The sequence below is a fragment of the Agelaius tricolor genome, unplaced genomic scaffold (genome assembly GCF_023055355.1).
Source record: "Agelaius tricolor isolate 1412-34295 unplaced genomic scaffold, bAgeTri1.0.p SCAF_1, whole genome shotgun sequence".
NCBI lineage: Eukaryota > Metazoa > Chordata > Aves > Passeriformes > Icteridae > Agelaius > Agelaius tricolor.
Window position 1 is genome coordinate 113,340,766 of NW_027269261.1, and position 19,464 is coordinate 113,360,229.

Genomic DNA, 19,464 nt, shown 5'->3' on the forward strand with positions numbered 1-19,464 from the left:
AACTTGCCCCACAGCTGCTGCACCTGTGCAGGGGTTGTTGGGGCAGGATTCTTACCAAAATAAAAACTGGTGTTCCTGCAGGGCTTCTCTGCCTCCCTGTCCACCTCGAGTCATTTTTAAATTTTCTAGTTTTGCCAAGAGGACTGAGCTTGGAAGAAGCTGATTTCCTGGGTTTGGGGGGAAATAGGTGATTGCAAGAAAAAAAGATATTCTGCATGTGTCCTAAACCAGAGAGAAAAGCTTTGCCATCCACTCAACCCTTGGGATTAGAAAAAGTTAAAAAAATCTGCCCCTTAATACCCTGACATGGGGAAATCTCAGGGGACACAGATTCATGGGCAGTCATGGTTTATTTTGGTGTGTAAGGAGCTGTGTTTAAAAACAAGGGGGGAAAGGCAGTTTGTGAACTCCATTCACAGAATCACTGAGGTTGGAAAAGACCCCCATGATCGAGTCCAACCTGTGACTGACCCCACCTTGGCACTGAGTGCCACATCCAGTCATTCTTTGGACACCTCCAGGGATGGGGACTCCAAACCTCCCTGGGCAGCCCCTTCCAATGCCCAACCACCCTTTCCATGAAGAAATTCTTCCTGGTGTCCAACCTGAGCCTCCCCTGGCACAATTTGAGGCCATTCCCTCTCATCCTGTCCCTGTTCCCTGGGAGCAGAGCAGGCCTCCCTGGCTGTCCCCTCCTGTCAGGAGTTGTGCAGAGCCACAAGGGCCCCCCTGAGCCTCCTTTTCTCCAGGGTGAGCCCCTGTCCCAGCTCCCTCAGCCCCTCCTGGTGCTCCAGCCCCTTCCCCAGCTCCATTCCCTTCCCTGGACAGCTCCAGCCTCTCAGTGTCCGTGCAGTGAGGGACCCAGAGCTGGACACTGGATTCAAGGTGTGGCTTCACCGTGCCCAGCACGCAGGGAAGGGTCATGTTCTGAAGGGTCCTGAGTAACTCCTCCTCATTCTTCTTCCAGTACTGCCTGTCAGGACATCCAACCTTGCCATGCAACGTGCTCAAGTTCAAATCCACCACCATCATGCTGGACTGTGGGCTGGATATGACGTCTACCCTCAATTTCCTCCCCCTGCCTCTGGTCCAGAGGTGAGTTCTGTGGCCTGTCAGCACTTAGTCTGCATCTTCTTGGGTTGCAGTTGGAGTGCTGTGCCTGAAATGGTGTATTGGAAGGAGGGAGGGGATGGGTACAAATGAACAGCATCATCTGATATCATAAATAGACTTTGTTCACTTAAAAATTCTCTTTATCAAAATAACGTCCTTTGGCTCAGTAGACGGAAGACATTTTATGGATTTATTGATTGGTTTTTCTAGATAATTTATTCTAAGCTTCAGTAAAGTATTGCTGCAACTGCTCAGCACAAGTGAGGTCACATATCTGTCATCTTTCTGGCTTCTTCATGCAAGATGAGATAAATGGGTAACTGAGATGGAGTGCGTGGAGCCCAGCAAGTCCTGTTTAACCACCATCTTCTCAGGCTGCTCTTCAGAGCACGGCCTAATGCAAAGAAAAATAGCACTTAGCAGCCCTTGTTAGTTGCCTGCATGGCATAATTGTTCCCTTTTAAAAAGTTAAATAAATAAAAGGGCTGTGCAGCTGGGCATGGGATTGGAGCAGCAGAGAAACAAAAATAGAGTCTAGAACAGAATCCTGAGATCTCCTTTCTGTGCCCTGCTGCAAAGTTGTATTTCCCCAGGTTTTTAGACTAATTTGGGTAGTAAGTTAGGTTGGCATGTTTTGTGTAAATGGAATAAATGACAAAAATTAGCAGTTGGAAAGGTGGGAATGAGTCGCTCTCAGTGATGGGGAGGAGTAGGAGTTTTCTCAAAAGCCGTTCAGTAACTTTGATCCACAAGGAAATAAGTGAGGAATATTCTGGGTTCAGGGAAGGCTTGATTGAGAGGGGGAAAATACAATTGGAAAAGGGAGTTTCCTAAGTGACCAAGTGAGGTTAAAGCAGCTTGTCCAGCACTTCCTATGATTTGTTATTTTTTGGAAAGCAGAGGAAAGGAATAGACAATGTGGGCATTGTTCTGCAAGAACCTGGAGTTCAGGATGTGCTGTAGAGAGGCAACAGATGCCCTCAGAGGGATCAGTGTGGAAAGCCCATTTTTGTCCCATTCCATAGTGCAGCTGCTGACTGCACCAACTGGTGCAGTAATAGATTTTTAACAGATCCAGCAAATTTTGGAAGTCCAGGTACAAACAGAATTGCCTTGCATTTGCTTTCTCCCATCCCCCCCCCCCAAAAAAAAGGAAATGGAGAGAGGAAGAAGTAGCAAAATGAGGTGATTGAACAAAGGCTTAAGAGGTTCTTTAGAGCAGCAGGAATCAGCTTTCCCCTGGGATGTGGCAGCTTTGTCTGCTGATAGCAGACCCTGGGAATGAACAGCCAAATTGCAGGTCACAACCTGGAATTCCCCAAGCCCCTCCAGAATGTCGGCACTAAAATGACTCAAACTCAATAAGAGAGGATGTCAGATTTGACCCCTGATGGCCCAGTGGAATTGGAGCAAACATTTGGATTTAAATCCAATCAATCTTGTCGGTGAGTTGACTGAGCACCCCTTAGAGCAAGGATTGGCCTTAGCACATGGACTTGGGCAAGTAATTGATCTCCTCTGCCAAGCAGGTGTCCTGCAGAGAGTTGTGGAAATAAGTCAGAAATGTGAGGAGGAATGTGGCTGCCACTGCAAAGTCCTTATCTCTGTAGTACTCATAGTTGTACCATTTGAGATTAGGAGTCCATTACCATGATGTCCAAACACCTCTGAAATTCAAATGTGTGTTATCAACACAACATGGGGTGACAGAGAGCTGACATTGTCATCAGATGCCAGGTAAGGTGACAGGAAGGACTGACTGCCTGAGGGATTTGAACACAGATCTGGTGTTCTGTCCAGCTGTATCCTCTCAGAACCTGCTGTGTTTATTGGAGATGGACATCAGTGAGACCTTAACCTGAGAGCAGCCATGCTTCTCTCTGCTGTCTTTAGCCAGAGATTCCAGCAGGATCCATGAACCCTTTGGATTCTGCAAATCTGCCCAAAGGTGTGATATTACAGAGGATCTTTGCTACACAGCTCAGTCCTGTGTCCTACCTGGCATGGGACCCTCCTTGAGCAAATATTTTGAGAGCCTGTGCTCTAATCTATGAGAGAGGCAAGTGCTGCAGTGTTTGTGGCATTAAAGGGACTGGGCATTTTTCAGAGTTCTTTGCTCCTCAAAGAAATGCCAGTGCAAAGGTATTTAGATTCCCCCTTGCCCTGGAAATGGCATTCCCTGTTCTCACCAGCCCATGGAGCATGTGCTGAGCACCTGCAGCTGCCCAGCCCTTTATGCTCCTGTACTTTAAAGGAGGTTTGTCAACTGGAGTTTTCTCCCCTGCACCAAAGTCAAATGCAAAACGGTGAAATGAACATGTGGGGAGCTCTTAACCTTTCCTGTCTAGCCATGACACACTTGCTCACATTATTTATGGGACAGTTCCAGCTATTTTGGATTAATCAATCACTCTATTACAATGTCAAAACGATGTCAGGAGGAGCTGTGTTGCTTCTTGGCTTCAAGGTAAAGAGTCCTTTCTGTCCTGTGTTGCTTGTTCTGCTTTCAGCCACACACAAGACACACCTGCTCATTTTGCCTCCCCTGACTCTTCACTTCTCAGTGGATGCCAGTTTAGTACAAGTTTAGTGCCCTTTCATCATGAATAAAGGAAAACTTTTGCTAGGTTAAATTATGGGGAGTAGGACAAAAAAGTGAAGTTTATTCTGCTCTGCCTCATGCTGCTGAAACCACAGATGGATCCAGGGATTTGCAAGGCACAAGGCACTGACCTGACCTTGTGCTGGTGTTGGGACATTGGACTGCAGCCCTCCAGGTGGCCCTTCCAGCCAAGCTTCCTGTCCTATCCCCCTGTATCTGACAGAGTTGTTCCATATCAGAGTGGTTTCTTCTTGCTTTTTTCATAACTCTTTTAGACTCACTGCACCAATTCTACTCAGCCCCCTCAGTCTCCAAATTACTGCTCCTAAATTGTGCTTTTGAACAATGCACTGGGCAGCACATTTAGTCACTTCATCTTTTCTGTCATCAGACTTCTTCAGCTTTGCTCTTTATCCTCAGAAGGGAATTGCCCTTCTGGCACAGCTCCTCCATGACAGATCCTTCTGCTCTCACCTCTTACCTTCTGCCTTCATTCCTTGACTCATGGATTCCCCTTTTTCCTTCCTTGTGACTTACTGGCGTGTCAGAATTTGTTCTTTTATACTGCTGTTAGTCTGAACACAGCATTCCTTTGAGCCCTTGAATCACTTCCTAAGTTCAAGATGTTGAATTTGAAAGTGCTTTTAGGATATGCCTGCTGTAGAGCTTAGTGCACAGCACTTGCAAAGTGCATTGCAACCAGGTTCTGTGTCCAAATCTGAACTTGTTGCAGGGTTTGGTTTCAGGTGGGTTCAATTCTCTTGTTTACTCAATAGTTTTTTTTATTTGTGTAAATAAACTTCAGTCTGGGCAGAGAGTATCTTTAGAGCTAAGTTGTAGGCTCATACAAAAATCAGATGTCACTGTGAAATATAAATAAGTCTCTCAGTTATGTAGCAAGAAATGCTGCAGCCATTACTGCTGTAAACTCAATCTACCTTTAAATTCCTTTATTAGCATTTGAAGCAATGAAAAAAGGGGCTCTGCTGTTGCTTAGAACCTGCAGTTGACAGCAAAGCCTCCTTGCCCCTGTGTCCTGTACAGCTGTTGGTGTGGCTCTTCAGGGTGACACCCAGGCACAAAACCATGGTTTATGTGGATATAAAATCCCAACCTGTGCCTATAAATGACTCAGTCCAGAGCATCAGTCTTTCCCTGCCACTGCTGATGGGAATATTTGTCTGTTGTCCTCTGTCCCAGAACAGTTTTATGGTGCTTTTCTGTTGTTTCGAGCATAGAGTTTGTTGCTGCCCTAACTTCTGTTTATTCATCCACTTTCACCACAGGGAACTCAGCAGCACTGAGCCTTTTTAAAATCCTCACCATAAATGACTAAAAACTCCCTGTGTGCTTTGTCCTCTGATTTATTTTTACTTATAAGTGTCACAATCATGATTTGTAAAAGTCATTTTGGTGAACACTTAACCACAGTGAAACTGTCTGTCTGTTTTATTGGGACTGTTACTTCCCTCAGACAGGAATTGTGTTCTCTGCCTGTATGACACCAAATAGAAGGTCTGTGCTTAGCCACTGATAATAATTCAGTTCATATTGAAATAATTTTTCTTCTTTCTTTCTTTCCACAGCCCCAGGCTTTCCAAACTTCCCGGCTGGGTTTTAAAAGATGGAAGCATGTTTCTGGACAAGGTACAGGAGTGATGCTTGGAATTTTCTTGCCATGCAAAAAGCCACCTGACAGGTTGAGAGCTGGTGCTGCAGGAGCTGACTCATCCCAAAGGTTTCTCTGTGTACCTCTAGCAGCCAGGATGTCCTTGCAGAGCAGAGAACGTTTTGAAACAAAATGCTAATAGCAACTCTCAGGCTTCAGAGGTAGCCTAGATTATAAAAAAATCTGCTTAAAATGCAGAAGTCGTCAGTATGAATATTTTTGTATTTCATGAAGCTCCATAAATAATAGTGCTTCGCCTTCTTAGAGTGCCTTTTATTCCACAGTCTCACTTTTCTGACACTGAGGCTTCAGAGCATGCCTATAAATGAGGTTGGTTTCATACCCTTTTCCAGGCAGAGCTATGAGAAAGGCAATGGTTTGCCTATGGGAGGTCTCTCAGAGAGGAAAAGCATGGCTTTGGCCTCTGAAATCAACATGTGTTCTGCTGCTGGACATAGCAGGGAGGATATTATCTCCAGCCTCCTGGTTCTAAGACACAGAACTTCCTCAGCAACATGAGAGACACAGAATTGCTCTTTTTTTTTTTTCCCCCTCTTTTCATTGCATCGGTTTTGGAGGCAGAATTTATCTGAGGCTTCAACCAAAACTTGGCACTGCAGCGGCCAGCTTGATCTGCCATAAGGGAACAATGAGCACAAAAATATGTCAGATGTTAGTAAAATAGGCAGATACATTTCAAATGTGGGCAGCAATAGGTACCAGTGGAGAAAATGCTTAATAGACTGTTCTCTGACTATGGGAACATTAAAGCAAACAGTGATAATAGTTGCTTTTGTAGGGGACTTTGAGGTGGACAAAATGGATTGATCTGATTTTTACAGACAAGGGAGCTGAAGATCATAGATTAAAGACCCGATTTTTCTTCTCATTGGAGACAAAAGAAACTGTGCAGGCAGCATTTCTGTTGGTAAAATAGTAACAGCTCTATTCAGAGCACTTGCTAACTGGCAGTTGCAGGGCTGCAGAGGCTCAGGGGCAGAAATGGAGTTGCTCAGTTTGAATTCCCTGGAAATTTGTGTCTCCTGAACCCCAGCTTTGGTGTCAGAGCTTTGGGCTCCAAAGAACGGACAGATTGTCACTGTAGTTTTATTTGGAATATATTTAAATTTCTGGGATGCTGCTGCTGCAATGTGTGCTCAGGAGAAACCTCCAAACTCACACAATGGCAATGGAAATCATGTTAAAAATTCAAAGGCAGCATCTCTTAACTTCACCTTGACTACTGTAAGTGCTTGGAATGGTAAATTCTTTGACCCATGCTGGAAAAAGCCAAGGGAAGGAGTCAAAGGGGGATGTTTTATCATGTGAGGTGGACATTCCTGTTACAGCACTCAGTTTTAAAACTTCAGTCCTGGAGAGGCATTGAAATGTGCTGTGATCTACTTTTAATCATTTTGAACTCCCTTGAGATGAGGTTAGGAGACTTCTGCCACTAGATGTAATTGCTCATTCGTTATTAGTTGGCAGGTGCACTGTAATTATTAAGAATTGGATTCAATCTTTAATTCTGTCAGTCTGAAGCTGGCTGAGACCACTTGCTTTGGGACAGGAGAGAAGGCAGGGTGGGTGGTAGGGAACCTGAGTTGTGCTAGGAGTAGAGTTGGAAATGTTTTTGTTCCACCCCTGAGGAATGTGACTTCTCATGTGACAAAAGTTTTTGATGTCAGCCTTAAAAAAGAGGAAGAAAATAGGGAATAGAGTTTAACAAAATGTGCCATGTGGAAATTAGATCCCCAAAAGTTGTGTCATCAAATACTCTGTGACAGGGGCTATAAATTGTATTTAGGTTCTAGTAAGACAGAAGAGGTTGGATGTTATTTGGAACCAATTCCAAACTTGCCTTCCTGGTCATTCCCAGGGCTCTTTCTTTACCTACCAGAGTGCTCTCTCTGTCCTTGCCAAGGAGGATTTGATCCCTTCAGGTACCAAACAGCCTCATCTGCCATGAAAGCAATTTCAGCAGATCTGCCTGCACCAAACCGTGTCTAGAAGGGGGATAAATGTCCTGTAGTAATGGGCTGGAAATTACCTGTGATAAAGAAAGTGTCTGGAAAATCCAAAATGTGCTGCCTTGGCTAACACTGTGTTGTATTTTTGTGCCTCCTCTGTTGGTGTGGTTTTTTACAGGAACTGAAGGAGTGCTCTGGCCATGTGTTTGTAGACTCTGTGCCTGAGTTCTGCTTGCCAGAGGTGAGTTTGTTCAAAGCCTTACTGAAAAATCTGACTCCATTCAATCACATGGGAGAAACCTGTGAAATTATTACCAGGTTCCTGCTAATTTATTAATACTCAGTATTAATACTGCTAAAACTCTGTGTTGTTAAGGTGCTTTCAAGCCCTATGACACTGGAAAAAGGATGGAAACAACCCTTTTCAACCATGGTTTTGGGAGACATGGAAGGTCTCCTTGAACAAATAATCTGATACAAGAATAAGACTGAGCTGTCCCTTTTTGTGGGCTTTTCAAAGACAACCAGACAGAGCTGGGCTGACTGACAGGTTCCATGTGCTGATCTAGATGAGGGCAGGGCATGGAGGTGAGGAAAGCTGCTTGTCTCTAACCACAGATGCAGGACATGCCTGGGGAGCCAGCTGTGGTTTAGCCAGGTTGGATTCTGCTGGCTGCACTTCTGCCAGCAGCACTTTCAGATTAAAAACTTTTACAGCCTCTTTGAGAGCCTTCACATCCACATGCAAGTGGCTGCTCAAGCTGGTTTTTACTGGAATTTCTGGATTTAGAAAAAGCAAGCAAGACCAATGAAGATGTTTGGATTACCTGGAATCACCCAGTGGATATGGGGAGTGCTGTAGGAGAAATAAAGATATAAAAAGCTGAGCAGAGAGAGGTGGGGATAAATAATGGAGAGTGGCATGGTAATATATCCCTTCACTCAGTGTGTTCAGAGGGCAAAATTTTTTTTCCTTTCTGCCTGACCTTGCAGACAGGAAGCCCAAAACACTCCTGGAAGGTTGCTGTCAGCCTGCTGAGGTTCTGGCAGTATTGTTCCCATGTGTGGATCTCATGGAACTCACCTCTGGCATCACTCTTGTCATCTTGATTCTTCCCAACAAGTTGGCAGCTCTGGTACTGGTTTTGGCAAGTGGTTCCAACAGATTACAACCATTCCAACTCAGCTGGAATTGTCATAATCCAATCACACCAAAAAAGACCAGCCCAAAACCCTAATAATTCTGAGTTTTTGTGAGCCTTTTGTTTACTGTCCTGTGAAACTGAGGGATGTGGGAAGCATCTGTGTGTGTAGAAAGTGCTATTATGGCCCAGATCTTGGGAAGGACAGGGTTTATGTCTTTGGAATGATTATCTGCTAGGGTTTAGGGTGCTTCAGCCAGACTTTCTGGTTATTTTGGGCTGGAAAATACCCACATGTGTAGCTCTGAATATGACAGACAGGGAGTCACTGCTTCATCTTACTCCTGTTACCACTGCACAAAGCTGCTTCCCAGCAGCCCATCCTACAACCAGAACATGACAACCAACTGCACATCACCATTGCAGGAACTTCAAAAATGGCCTCTCAGATGTTTCCCAAAGTTCCCAGCAGATGCCACATCTCCTCCATGAACACTGGAAAGAGATCTGCTGTGACACCCAGCTCACACCTTGAGCTCACCTGTCTGCAGGAGGTTCAGGAGTCATGGCCAGCTGCAAACAGAGTGGAAGTGTTGCTGCTGTTTGGCAACACGGGATAAGAGGGAGCTTGTGTGAAAGAGGCTTTTACTTTATCTCCTTCCATGCCACTTCTTTTGAAGAAACTTGTCTGCAGAAGCAGTTAGCCAGAGAATCTCTGTATCCCTTCCAGAACACCATTGCCAGAGCAAGCCAAGATTTGGGTCTAATCCAGCAGCCACAAGGTGAGATGAGGCTGTCTCAGCAGCAGAGTGCTCTCACATATGTCAGAGTGCAGGGTGCAGCCCTCTCTTTGCTTGGCAACTTTCTGCTCTCTCACTTCACATGCAAGAAACATTTTTAAGCCTCTTCAGCTCAAAGGCACTTCAGTGAAATCGCTGCAAGCCCCAGGGAAGATTTCACTTTGTTTTGGTTTTGACACCCTTTTCATGCTATCAGTAAATGCTTCTAGGGTGCTGAGATGCAGCGTGCTAAAGGTTGGAAAGTGCTGGTCTGTATCCTCCTGAGGGCTCTCCTGGGCTGGGATTCAGCTCAGGGCTGGAGCCCCTCTGCTCTGGAGCCAGGCTGAGAGCTGGGAATGGTCACCTGGAGAAGAGAAGGCTCCAGGGAGACCTCAGAGCCCCTTCCAGAGCCTAAAGGGGCTCCAGAAGAGCTGGAGAGGGACTTGGGATAAGGGATGTTCAGGGACAGGACACAAGGAATGGCTTTCCACTGCTAGAGAGCAGGGATAGATGGAATATTGGGGAGGAATTGTTGGCTAGGAGGGTGAGGAGACCCTGGCAGAGGCTTTCCAGAGAAAAGCTTCCCCTGGATCCATGGAAGTGTCCAAGGTCAGGCTGGATGAGACTTGGAGCAATCTGGGATAGTGGAAGATGTCCCTGGGTGGAACAGTTTGGTCTTTAAAGGCCTTCTCAATCAAACCAGTCCAGAATTTGATCTTGTACAGTCTGGACACAGCTGAAAGCTGTCCAAACCAAGTTGTGGACAATCCAAGCTTTGGCAGGAGCAGGCATCAGCAGATCCTTTGATACCTTGCAGGAGTATGTTCCTGCCTGGAAGCCCAGGAAGATAAAAGGTGCCCTGCCATGGAGCTGAGGGTGATGTTTCACCTCCTGTTGTCAGCTCAGAGATCATTGCTGATCATGGATTGAAACCATGAGTGCTTAGGAGGAGTTAAGCAGCTTGTCACCAGAGCACTGTGTCAGCCCTCTGCAAAGCAGACTGACCTACTTTCTTGCCTTTTTTATTCAAATTGCTGGACCAAGCCTTGTAATCAGATAATATGTGCTTGATGAGTGTTGAATTCCATTAGCTGCTCTATAATAACTGAGTTAGAGGTCAGTAATCTTGTAAATTTCTGACTTGACACCATTTGTGTTATAGCATTACCAGTAAATATTTCTAATTAAAATTCTTTTAACAATGTGTGAAATCTTCTTTCAGCCTCAGAACTCTTGTCTAAACTGTCACATCAAAACTAATTGGGCCCACCCATCCATTTTGTTGTATCCTGTGAATGGGCTTTATCTCCTGCTGTAGAAAATGTGAATGAGAAAGATGCCAAACATTTACTTTGGGAAAATATGAGGATTATTTTTAAGCATATGAATAAATACAATCTTCATTCATCTCTTTCTTGGGGTACAGTATGATGTGCTGCATAAAAAAAAAAATGAGACACCCTAATTCACTGATGCAGAAATTTTGGTGTCTCTTCCTCCCTAAGGAGGTGCATACATCAGTTCTTTGCTAAAAGTAAAAAAATCGTGGATCTCATAACAGCAGTCATTTCATCACCTAAAGACAGAAAAACCCAGGACATGGTTTCCTCTCCAGGTTGGAGAATGGAATAATTTTAGGGGGCTTTTAAAATAAATCTTCTTAATTTAAAGGCAACATTAATCTTTGCCACAGCTGAGAGATGCTTTTATAAACCAGTTACATTCTTGCAGTAAAGTTTAAAAAAATAGAAGAAGTTTTTCTGCCATTTATTAAACTGCACGAAAGGGTTACAAGTTGCTTATCTCTGCTCTTGTTTTCAGACTGAACTGCTTGACCTCTCCACAGTGGATGTAATCTTGATCTCCAACTATCACTGCATGATGGCCCTGCCCTACATCACAGAGTACACAGGATTCACTGGAACAGTTTATGCCACAGAGCCCACTGTTCAAATTGGCAGGTAAAAAGCCCCTTCAGATTCTCTGCTCCTCTTTCATCACTGCTGAGGAGAAGGTGTAAAGGACAATGTGGGGAGAGGAGTGGTGTCTAATGTTCCAAAGAGGCTTTCAGGCAGGAGCTGAACTCCAGCCAAGTCCTTAGTGCTGCAAATGTGTTAACTCCATGTTTCCCAACCTCTGGAACCATCAGCATTTCCAGCAGGTGCTTTGTGTTGAGTCCAGGCCATAGATGTGGGACAGTGGAATTTGAGTGGGCTGAGACACCTCAGTAATTGCCACATAGACAACTTCAGACCTTCAAAAACCATGGATCAAAGAGCTCTCCTGCTCTTCTCTGTTCCCCTTAACCAAAAGGAGACTTCCCAATCAGAAAATGGACTTGTTCCCCACAGAAGCTGTGGCTGCCCCATCCCTGGAAGTGTTCAAGGCCAGGTTGGACAGGACTTAGAGCCACCAGGTCTAGTGGGAGGTGTCCCTGCCCATGGCAGGTGTTGGAACTGAATGATCCTCAAGGTCCCTTCCAACCCAAACCATTCTAGGATTTTATGATTCTATATAATCACACCTTCCTGCACTCCACAGAAAGGAATTCAGGCTGACATCATCTCAAATGACAGCTGAGCTATGTGAGCTCTGAACTCCAGAGAGAAGCACTAAGAAAAATGGCAGACATAGGAGACTGAGATAGAAAAAGATATGACAGTGCAGTCAAAACCAGAAGAGTCATCAAACTTGCCAGTTTATTTTTACAAAATTGTCTTGTTGATTGGATGGGTCAACACCACATGCTGCAGGTGAGGCCTAACTGGAACTGAGCTCTGTTCCTCTCTCCTGCAGAGCTGCTACATTCAGTAATTAGGAGCCAGATTAGGCCCTCCTATCTGGACTACTCTGTAAGCACTTTAGGGCAGGAATCTTTGTCCACTGAAGGCCCTGTGCAAACTTCCCATGCCAGAGTAATTCCCCCATTGTGTGAAAACAAACAGAAACTGAAGGCCCTTGTAGGTGAAAGGAATTGTGTAAATAGGAACGAGTAGTAGACCTCTGGGTTTTACTGCTCCAGAGCTGGAGATAGCAAGTGCAGTCTTGTGGGAGAGTGCACTGGTGTGGTTCTCCCCACTCCAAGTCATTCCAGATGCTGTCCTTGTGCTCCAAACTTCAAGGGAGAGCCTGCACACAATCACAAATGCTGTTTAGTTTTGGGCAGGGAAATCTGCAGTGACAATTTCTAAGGCTTGACACCTTTTCCTGTCTCAAATATGCGTTGGCAGATGAGGAGAGTTCACTCTGACAGCATGCTTGGTTTCCCTAAGTGATAGACAGGCAGCAGCTGAGGAGGTTTTGTTGTGTGTTTTGTCTCATTACTTATCACAAGCAGTCAGTAATGAAGAAATTATCTTGCACTTTCCAAATAGCCCATAACCCAGTGGGCCAGATCCTCCTCTGTTGCAAGCAGATGGAATTGGAAACACTCCTTGGATAAACAGGGGCAGTGCTGGTCATGGCCTCTGTGGGAAGAACCCCCCTCCGGGTGTTACAATTTCCGTGGTATTTTGGAAAGATTTGGGCCAAAGTTCTCTCCTGTGTGAGAGGAGGCAGTGCTAATTTAGGTTTGATTTTTTCAGGCTCCTGATGGAAGAGCTGGTGAATTCCATTGAACGCGTGCCAAAGGCTCAGTCTGCCTCCATGTGGAAGAACAAGGAGGTGCAAAGGTAAGGAACGAGTCCCAGGAAAGGTGATTGTGCCAAAGCACCAAAGTTTGGGAGTCACTTTGAGGATGGCTCAGCTGCCACCACTTGAGATTTGCTGCTGTGACTCCTTGGGTCGATTATTTCTTTAATCATTTACCAAAGTTTGGGAGTCTCTTTGAGGATGGCTCAGCTGCCACCACTTGAGATTTGCTGCTGTGACTCCTTGGGTCGATTATTTCTTCAATCATTTCTGCACATTGTTGGTTTTCCAACTTCACAAATTTGTTTCTGCTTGGTAACAGCAGAGCTTCCCCTAATCTCCCCTCACACAGTTCAGCTCCATGATGGTAGATAAACCCATCAGATTTTGGTAGTAACATCATAAAAAGTTGTTGAAATGAGAAGACTCTTTAAATTTATTGACACTGCATTAGAATAATTTAAATGTAAATGTTATTTACATTTATGTTTGCTGGCATACTAAGAAAGTCAAGACACAGCTGTTGGAGGTCACTGGTGTTACCTTTATTCCCATCTTTACACCTGAGCAGCAGAGGTGGGCTTTTTGGCTTTTCAAAGCTTAAAAACAAATTAAAATCTGAATAAAAAAGCTTATTTGGAAGCACCATGTCCATTATTCCAGATATACATCAAACAAGATGCTCAAAGTTTTGAAAGCCTATGGAATCTAAAAATCATCCATACAGTTTACTAATTGTAGCTGATGCTTTCCTTGGGAATAAAAACAATTTCAGGTGCACAGCATGTTCCTTGGAGGAGACAGTTTTGTTTTTAGCACATTTTAAAGATAGGGTTGGTTGATTAAAAAGTTATTTTTAAAAGCTGCTTTGTGCATTTTAAATTGATCTCCCTTTTTATACTCCTAAATCTTAAGATGGCTTGATTTAGAAGTTTGTTAAAAGTGAATTATTTCTTACATTAGAAGAGTAGCCTTGATATTTCCCAATATCACGAAGTAAAAATTAAAAATCCAAATTACCACAGTTTTAGCTGTATATTGTGCTCCCCTGCTGAATTTAGGAGCAGTCTTTACACTGTAACTCTCACTCTTCTGAAGAACACAAGCAGATGTCAACTTGGATGTAAAGCAAAACTAAATACACTGAAGTTCAGCAGGATTTTTAGGATAGTGGGGTTTATTTTTAAATTTTGGGGTCCACTGGCCTGCCCAGAGCCACTGCTGACACTCCCAGAGTGTGGGGAGACAGGACTGGAGCCATCATTCCTGTCACACCAGGCATGTTTTGTATGCATGGTTTAAAGGAGAATCATATATCTTGCAGCTCATATAATGTCACTTTCCTGGTGGTCGTATTTTAGGAAAAGTGCTGCCTGGCACTTTGCATGCTGCTGATTATTCCAGAGGAGAACACAGAGAGGGAATTTTTGTTCTGATTCAGCTGCTGTAGAAGACTGGAGCCTTTTTTTCCTTGAAGTGGTACTTAAAATACATGTTCCTCTCTCCTATTGCTGGGCATGTCCTCCAAAATTCACAGTTCCATCCTGTAGCTGTTGTAAAGGGATAGCAGGGAGATGGGAGCTATAAACATCAGTTTAATAACATAAATTTGTATATAATAAACTCTGCTGGTATGAACCAATGTTATCTTTGAGCTGGAAGAAGGGGACAAATATGACCTCCCTCTCCACCTCTGCCCCACCTGTGCCCTGAGTTTCCCCCTTCACCTCTGTGTGCATCTGTAAAACAGAGCTCCCATCCAGCACAGAGGGCACCCGGGGACTTTAATTAATGTTTGCAAAGTGTTTTGAGATGCCTGGTGACAAGTGTCACGCAGGCGTGAATGGAACTGATTATTAGAGCAAAACATCTACTGCTCCCCAAATTAGCACCTGGCTAATGGCACATGCAGCCTTGGACTGACATCCGTTACTTAAGAAAATGTGATCTTGATGAATTGGGTTTTTTTTTTTTTTTTTTCCTACTTGGCTGTTGCTAGAACAGAATACTTATTACTTCTGAGCCTAACTTTAATTTTTCAGGCTGATCAATCCCCATTACTGCTTTACAGTTCAGCTAGTTCTCCTCCAAACAGTTAGTATAAAACACAAAGTATTATCATCTTCATTAGATAAAGCACTGGAGCATTTTAAATGCAAATACTGTATAAAATATAATAAGTTCATTATAGTGGTTTACATTTTTCCATTATCAGATCCAGTCCGAACTAATTGCTTAGCCTGTTTTATTGCCACTGGCTTTTATTTCAAGTGAGCAGTCTCATGGAAGCTCTGGAGATGTCAGCCAGGATATTTTTCACACTGATAAGGATTCAGGGGCTAAAGAGGAAGTTTGCCTTATGAAAGGCATTTTTTTGACTTCTTGTTTGATGATTTCCCAAATTCTTTTAAAGTGTTTGAAACAGGCAGTTTCCTGAGGCTGAGCAGGGCACGAGAGAGGCTGTGGCCTGATGTAGTTTGGTGCTGCCATCCTCCTCTCCCTTCAAACAATTCTGGGATTTTACATCATACATAAAATGCCACCCTTTGCATTGACCAGGAGGGGCTGTCTCCATGCAGATCCCAGGGGAAAATACAAATCCCTGAGTTTTTTAAGGGTGAATTTTGTATCCTCAACCATGTGGATTCGTGGTACCTCCCCATTTATGGCTGTCCCAGCATCTGCCCTCACACATCTGGTTGTTGGGAGGTGATCCTTTACAGGATGTTGCCATGGTGGCAGTAGATTTATTCCAGACCACAAAATATCCTCTGGTTACTCTGTGGGAATCTTAGCAGTGAGATGACAGACTGAATGCACCTGAGGGACCAGCACCTCGTTGTCACTCAGCTTCATGGAACCACTGGAGACTGGTGCCACTGGTCTCTGCCAGGGATCAGAGTATTTTCAGTGCAGCCACAGTCAAGGCTAAGAGAAGCTTCCCTCACCAAGGACAATTCCCCACTTTCTCCATTACCTGGAGAAACATTTTCCTCTTCCCAGAAGAGAAGCTCCTGAAAGCATCCAACACTAAATGCTTCTTATGGTAGGTTAAAGGCTTTTACAGGCAATTTGCTTCAGTGCAGTGGTGGACAACTCTCCACATTGTGTCTCCTTTTGTTGCTTACGACTTCCCAAAAAAGACCTTGAAGGCTTTGTTTGTTTCCTGAAGCACAGGGTGCTTTCAGCCAGCGTGTGCTGGAATTGCAGTTATCGTTCTGGACCTGTGCTGTGGTCTTGGCAAGAGCTGTCCTTAATCCTTTCTTCAGTATCTTAAATTATGGAGGAGTTCACTGACCTAGTAGATATAACAATAAATTAAATTCCTTTAAACAAATTGATCAAAGAAACTTGACCAATTTCCATAAATCTTTGGAAATTGGTTTGAATTAGCCTTTGATTTAGCATTGGTTTAATATACAAAAAAAAAAATCCTATTCTTCTTATGCATTTGGCAGCTGTGCTGCTTCCTCCCTCAGTTCATGTTGCTGAGGAAGATTTATTTCCCAGAAGTTAGCCATCCCTCTTCCAGCCTGTGACATTATAGTTCACTTCTTCCCTTGACAACGCCGGCCAGCTGACTTGCAGTGTCTGTGAGGAGCAGAATGGATGGATCTCACTTTGGTGTAAAACATCTTAAATACTTCCGTGGAGGGGATTTCAAAGAGCTCTGCAGTGTCAGCTCGTGTGTCCCTGCCAGGGCACTCAGAAGGGAAGTGGGGTTGAAGGCAAGGAAGCTGAGCTGCAGGGACATGTGCTCTTGGAAGAGACCAGTGGCAGAAATCAGGGCAGGGCCATCCCTGCTCATGATCTGGTAACTGTACTTTCATCACCAGATTGTTACAGATTTTTAGGGTATTATTCAGATTATTGTGATATAAAAAATGATATTATGATGATATAAAATATAGACACTGATCCGAGTGCTGGAGGTGCATTTCATGTTGACATCTCAGATCAGCCAGCACCTTTCATCAGTGATGAAAATACCCCAAGAGTTGTGGTAACACCTTGATCACAGCTACTTCTTTGATGCAAGGGATGGACAGAGCAGCAACAAAGAGAGCTGGAGGAGAGCAGTCCTCAGGGTGAGGCAGACTGGGAAGTGTGGCTTTGCTCCTCACTTTGAAGCACCAGGCACACTGAAAATAAAAATTTAAAAGGGTAAAATGAAAGATGTGGAGAATATAAATGGTTGTAGAAGCTGGTCCAGCACCAGCTGTTGTCTGGATCCCCACAGAACCTCCCGCTGGTGTTCACAGGTTGCTGCCAGCCCCACTGAAGGATGCAGTGGAGGTGTCCATGTGGAGGAAGTGCTACACCATGCCCGAGGTGAACGCAGCCCTCAGCAAGATCCAGCTGGTGGGCTACTCCCAGAAAATCGTGAGTACCTGGACAGCTGCCCTCAGGGAGCACCAAAACTCCTCAGCAACTCCTCAACAGCTGTTCCCCAGCTTTCCCCCTCTAAATCCTGCGTTGGTTGGATCTAGTTACCCTGGCACAGGCAAGCAAGACAGGATTACACAGACTGGCCCTCAGTCTGCCTCCCAGGAAGGGCTCTTGTTTGGTGAAATCAGGGAATTTCCATTTGTTTCTTCTCTTCCTTGGGGAGGCCAATTTTAAGGCAGCGTGCCCTCAAATTTGGAGCTGATGGCTGGCCCACTGAGAGCTGGGAGGATGCAGGGAGTGAATGTATCCTCTCTGTCTCTAAGCCACATCCCCTTCCCAGCTCCCCAATCTCACTTCTGGGAATCTTTAGAGTGCTTTAGCCTCCACTTTGTTTCATACTGTAAATTAGGGACTGTAAACAAAACCTAATGGTTCAATGTGAACTTCAGAAACTCCTTTCCCAGGGCTTCCAGCTAACAGTTATTGACTGTAATGCTGTTGACTATAATCCAGTGTATTTTCCAGAATGAAGTGAACCCACAGTTCCATAGTCTGCAGATCCCATATGGATTGTTGGCAGCATGTGTGCCATGAAACCTGCTCTTGTTTGGGCTGTGATACCTGGTTTTGCTGCTCAAAGGCCTTAAAAATAAAAATATGGGTTAAAGTAAGTTGTGACTCCTCATTATCCATGGATTGTTTCAGTTAATTTTTGACTGTCCTCACAGTGTGGATGCATCTCCCATAATTTTTGATGTGTGTATCTGAGCCAATCATTCTTTTGTAGTTACTGGGGGAAAAAACTCTATTTTTTTCTCTTCCCAAAGCTAACTTTTCAAATAATCAAACTTTAGAGCTTTGGCTTACACACTCTGAGGAATGAAGGCACCCTGCCTTGTTTTTCAAGGCATCCAAATATGTATTGAAATACTAGAAAAATCATTGTATTGCATGAATCAGATGCTTCTTCTATTATTCAGTAACCAGAAGGCAAATCACATTAGGGAGGTTTATTTTCCTTTCTCCAAACAAGTATTCCACATTCCTGGGTGCAGATGAAGGAGTACAATTCCTAATGATACCTGGAAAGGAGGCAACTGTCAAGTTGCTTACACTGAAACTAAAATGTGGATTGAGTTTGCAGGGTGTTGTTGCTAAATTACCAGCAGGTAGCATTTGAAAAGAAATAAAGTTAGAAAGCTAGTGAGTTTGAGGTTAAGTTTGTTTTCCACAGTAAAATTTGCAACCCAAGCAGAGTTTTTATATCAATATAGAAGTACTTGTCCTTCCTTCTCTCCTGCTGGCCAATACCAATTTAATTTGACTAAAGGAGAAGGGTCTTCAAAGATGCAAAGCTCCCACAAACTTCTTCAATACAGCAGAGACAGGCAGAGGATCAAGGATCAAGATTGATTCCTTCATTTTGAGGTATTGTTCAGTTTGAACTCAGATGCCATGAAATTCACATGCAAGAGAGACTTTATGGAGGCCCTCCCTCAGGAAAAGCTTTTCTCAGAGCATGTGTCCTGCTAGACATGGGTGAGTAAAACCAGCAAATGCAATTCTCAGGAGAACAGCTCCACAAAGGCTTTGAGCAGCAGAACTGCTTTTGAAATTACTATCACTGATGACAAAATGACCTGTCCTGATTTCTTTTGGGGCTCTCTCAAGTTTATGTCTCTCACTGTGTGTTTTAGGAGCTGTTTGGTGCTGTGCAGGTCACCCCTCTGAGCTCGGGCTACGCTCTTGGGAGTTCCAATTGGATTATCCAGTCACACTATGAAAAGGTTTCTTACGTTTCAGGATCTTCTCTGCTTACAACACACCCTCAGGTACAGCCCCTGACTTTTCTTAGTCTTTAGGAGGAACTTTTGCTCCAAAAAAAAGGGGTTATTCCAGCTGGGATCAGGTTTAAGGTAGGGGCTACTCTAAGGAAACTGTGTTATCAGTGCCTGGACTTAATGGGCATTGATAAGACATACCCTGACAAATGACAGGTATCAATAGTTATGAGGGAAAGATAACTAAAATTCTTTGTTATTGGTGATTTGCTGTTCACTTAAAACTGTGGAATTGTCTTTCACTCTAAAGAGGAAATTTTCAATAGAGTTAAACAAAAGAGCATTAGTGACTTTTAAAAAAAATCCATATTTGACTGAAGAATCTTCAC

At 44.1% G+C, this 19,464-nt stretch overlaps 1 protein-coding gene across 1 annotated transcript in view; it reads left to right on the forward strand.

Moving 5' to 3' along the window:
* INTS9 (integrator complex subunit 9) overlaps window positions 1–19,464 on the forward strand; it is a 60,676-nt gene that overhangs the window by 3,417 nt on the left and 37,795 nt on the right. Inside the window, exons 2-8 of the mRNA XM_071447915.1 lie at window positions 968–1,095; window positions 5,302–5,362; window positions 7,533–7,595; window positions 11,097–11,236; window positions 12,860–12,946; window positions 17,168–17,288; window positions 18,992–19,126. Of these exons, the coding sequence (XP_071304016.1) occupies window positions 968–1,095; window positions 5,302–5,362; window positions 7,533–7,595; window positions 11,097–11,236; window positions 12,860–12,946; window positions 17,168–17,288; window positions 18,992–19,126 (735 nt within the window). The remainder of the gene's footprint in view (window positions 1–967; window positions 1,096–5,301; window positions 5,363–7,532; window positions 7,596–11,096; window positions 11,237–12,859; window positions 12,947–17,167; window positions 17,289–18,991; window positions 19,127–19,464) is intronic.